General features: G+C 56.7%; 1 protein-coding gene across 1 annotated transcript in view; it reads right to left on the bottom strand.

Moving 5' to 3' along the window:
- Positions 1-101: 101 nt before the first annotated feature.
- The window catches only part of CDK12 (cyclin dependent kinase 12), a 12222-nt gene continuing 8680 nt past the window's right edge, over positions 102-3643 (bottom strand). Inside the window, exons 4-5 of the mRNA XM_057387108.1 lie at positions 3140-3583; positions 102-860 (exon numbers count right to left, since the gene is read on the bottom strand). Coding sequence (XP_057243091.1) covers positions 163-860; positions 3140-3583 — 1142 coding nt within the window. The 3' untranslated portion in view covers positions 102-162. The remainder of the gene's footprint in view (positions 861-3139; positions 3584-3643) is intronic.

Consider the following 3643-nt stretch of genomic DNA (forward strand, 5'->3'; position numbering starts at 1 on the left):
AAAAAAAAAAAAATTTAAAAAAAAATTATAATCAAGTCCTGTGGCTAAAGGAGGAGAGGCGAGGGGGGGAATCCCAGGAATGTCAGTAGGGAACCAAAAAAAAAAAAATAATCAAGTCCTGTGGCTAAAGGAGGAGAGGCGAGGGGGGGAATCCCAGGAATGTCAGTAGGGAACCCCCCGGCCCCGGCCACCCCGCGGAGGCACTCTGCCAGGCCCTCGGAACGCCTTCCCGTAGGAAGCCGGYGCCTGGGTTGGGGCACCCCAGCCGTGCCCTGGTGCTGCCCCACTGGAACCGGCCGTTCCCGGCCCCAACTCGCCGTAACTCTGCATTTTGGCCTCTGGATGCACCAGCACGTTGTTGTTGTTGTTGCTGCTGCTGCTGCTGCTGCTGCTGCTCCCCTCGGATTTGGTGAAGGATTGCCCCAGCGAGTGGATGGTGACGGGGACTCTGGCGAAGCGCAGGTCCTGATCCCCAGGGAACTGCACCGAGCCCGTGCCCTGGTAGCTGCTGCTCTCCCCGAGGTGGCTCACGGAGCCCAAGAAGGTCCTGCTTTTCCCCAGGGGTTGGGCAGAAGGTTCTAGCAGAGTCTGGCCCGGGTTCAGCTCCTCGGCACCGAATCCCCCCTCGGAGCTGTCGGTGCTGTAAGTCCTGGAGGGCTGCGAGCGGCYGTAGTCCGGGGCTCTCGGGGCCGGYGGCTCCGGGTCCGGCTGGGCAAGGAGCTGCAGCAGCGCAGCCGTCACGGCCGGGTTCAACTCCTGGGCTGCACCGGAGAGATCCCCTTCGGGAGCGGGAGGAGGCGGCGGCGGTCCGGGGGGCTCGGGGGGTCTCTTCTCTGGTGGGACAATGCCRGGAGGACACGCTGTGGAAGGGTGACGCCTTTTAAACACCGTTTCAAACACACACAAAGACATTTTCTAAGCAAACCAAACCAAGCCCTTTTGCCGAGGCCGCCCCGCTCCGGGGATGGCTCTGGGAAGAGGCGGAGGGAGAGTGCGAACGCTGGCTGGGAGATCAACGTTCATTAACAATGTTCATTAAGGCTTTCGGCCCGGCCCCGCGMACCCAACGCCGGCAACAGCTGTCCTAACACCTGGGCACCCGCGCTGGGAATTGGCGCTGCCGGATCAAAGGCTAATTCCGAGCAGGAGGCAGATGTGGAGGCACAGCCAGCCCCGCGCTCCCCCCGGGGCCACAGGGACRCGGTTCCGCCCGGCTCCGGCTCCAGAGGCGGCTCTGGGATGCGCAGGGTGAGATAAACACAAACCCGGGTGAGACAAACACAAACCCGAGCCCACCCCGGGGTGGGTGACAGCTCCTGACTGCCCCCACGGCACCCCGAGGGCAGCGGGACACGGCTCCTGCCACCCCATCCCACCCACCTTGATAAAGAGAATCCACAACAATCTCACCCCCCGAATATTTGCACGAGCGTACACACCATCCTGAGCATGAGAAAAACCTTCTCCTTCCTCCCCCCTGCCCCTTCACCCCAATCCCCCCCCGAAAATCAGGATTTGTTTCCCTCCTGGAAGAACAAAGCTCTGCCAGCCCCGGCCCACCCTGCTCTGTCCCAGCACGAAGGAGCCTGGCTGGGAGGAGGGAGAGGGGAGCAGAGCACTGAGCCACCCCTAAGACAGTGCCACAGCCATGGGTGACACCACGGCAGGGAGGGGACACGGCTACAGGTGACACCAAGGCGGGGAGGGGACAGGACCCGCTCCCAAAACCAGCCCTGCCTCCTCTGGAGCAACACACCTGAGCTGCCTCCTGTCCCTCGCCCACGGGGTAAGGAATTACTGGCGATGGCAGAGCCCACGTTGGAATCAGATCCTCAAATCATTGGCAAAACTGGTTATTAAAAAGGTCAAACTTTATTGTGAAAACCAGTAGTCTTCCAGGACCACCCCTCCACCCGTATCCGTCAGTCCACTTTGAAAACTAGATTGTATTGAAATCCGGAAAAATAAAACAACAACAAAACGGGGAAAAAAAGGAAAAAAAAAAACCAACAATCTTCAGGTAAATTTGTAAAGCCAAGCTGATCTGGGGGACAGCAAATCATTCCAAAGAATTATCAACAGAGAACAACGGCATCGAATTCCATCTGCTCTACAGTAACCTAGTTATCTTCCAGGACTAGGGCAACAACAACGAAAAAAAAGAGGGGAAAAAAAAAAAAGGAAAAAAATAAAATAATAAAAAAAAGCACGATCACAACTGGCTCGTGGTGGGCGGGTGTTGAAGGCACGAGAACACAGCACGTTCAGCTACATTGCAGGAGGTGGGATCGGGCCAAAACAGGCTCCCCGGAGAGTCTGAGACATACTCAGGAGGCGCTTCTACAATTTGGTGAGGTCGTCACAGGCTGTTGCTAATAAAATAAAAAAAACAAAAAAAAAAAAAAAAAAAAAAAAAAGACATGGAGACATTTACACTCACCTTTGGAAAGGAAATCCGAGAGTTCACTGACACAAGCAGGGTTTTTTAAACTCTCACTATTGAGAAGCAGCAGTTTGGTTCGGCTTCAGGAGCTGCTGAGTTTTGGGGCTCAAAAATCAGCTCCGGGTAGAAGCAGGCACTTGGGGATGCCCAGGTTTTACCTACACAGCTGCCACTATCCCTCCCTTCAGCACTCACCACTAGTTCAGCTCTTTTTAAAGTCATCTCTGCAGGTTTATTTGTTTAATTTTTTTTTTAGGAGAGCTGGGAAGGGATGGAGAAAAAGAGCTGAGAAAAAACGCAGAGATGCAGCAGCATTCTGTGCAAAAAAACTCCCTGGATGTGAAAACCGATTGCTGGGGGATTTGAGGAAAAACTGACCCTCCAAACTTCCCTTTTGTTTTTGGGCAAACCCCAAAATCTCTGATGTGCAGCACTAATTTGAGGGTAAATATTTGCCTGTTTTGGCTRTTTGCAGCTGTTCCAACCTCCTGAGCAGTCCAGCACTTACCGCAGGGAGGGGGTCAGGGGCTTTTCTCAGCGTTGAAACCTGAGCTCCGAGCACATCTTACCCGCTTCCCTCCTCCCATCCCGCCTCTCCCAACACTCCAAAGTCTCATCCTTGCAGGCTGCAGCTCCCCCAGCAGCATTTGCTGGGATTTTCTCTCCTCTCCCGTCACAGGCGTTGCGTTTATTTACCTGTGCTCTCCTCGGGATGCCTCGTCGGGGTTTTCCTGGGCCCCCGCTGCTCGCTGCTCTTCTCCCCGTTGCTCTCCTCCAGGCTTATCCCAGGCTCCTGGCTCTTCATCAGCTGACTCAGCAGAACGGCCAGCACGTTCTGCATGTCTCCCTGAGCGCTGGCTGCGTCCGGAGTCCGCTGCTCCTCCGTGGGCACCTCCGCGGGCGGCTCCTCCACGGCTTCCTCGGGCGCTGCCGCCGGGGGCTCGTGGTGCTGCGCCGTGGCCTCGGTCAGCGCCGTGATGGACTGGTTGAGAGCCTCCAGCTGCTGCTGCATCTCGGGGTTGGAGTGGACGTTGAGCAGCTGGGCCATCTGCGGCACGCTCAGGTCGGTCTGGCTCTGCAGCAGGTTCAGGAGCACGGCCAGCTCGCTCTGGTTCAGCTGCTGCGTGATGTCGCCCAGGCCTGCGGGACATGCACGGGGARGGGAGGGGAGCAACACCAGGGGGGTGAGGGCATTGAATG

This window comes from Malurus melanocephalus, unplaced genomic scaffold (assembly GCF_030028575.1).
Source record: "Malurus melanocephalus ecotype Western Australia unplaced genomic scaffold, MMel_1.1 scaffold_1135, whole genome shotgun sequence".
NCBI classification, from domain to species: domain Eukaryota; kingdom Metazoa; phylum Chordata; class Aves; order Passeriformes; family Maluridae; genus Malurus; species Malurus melanocephalus.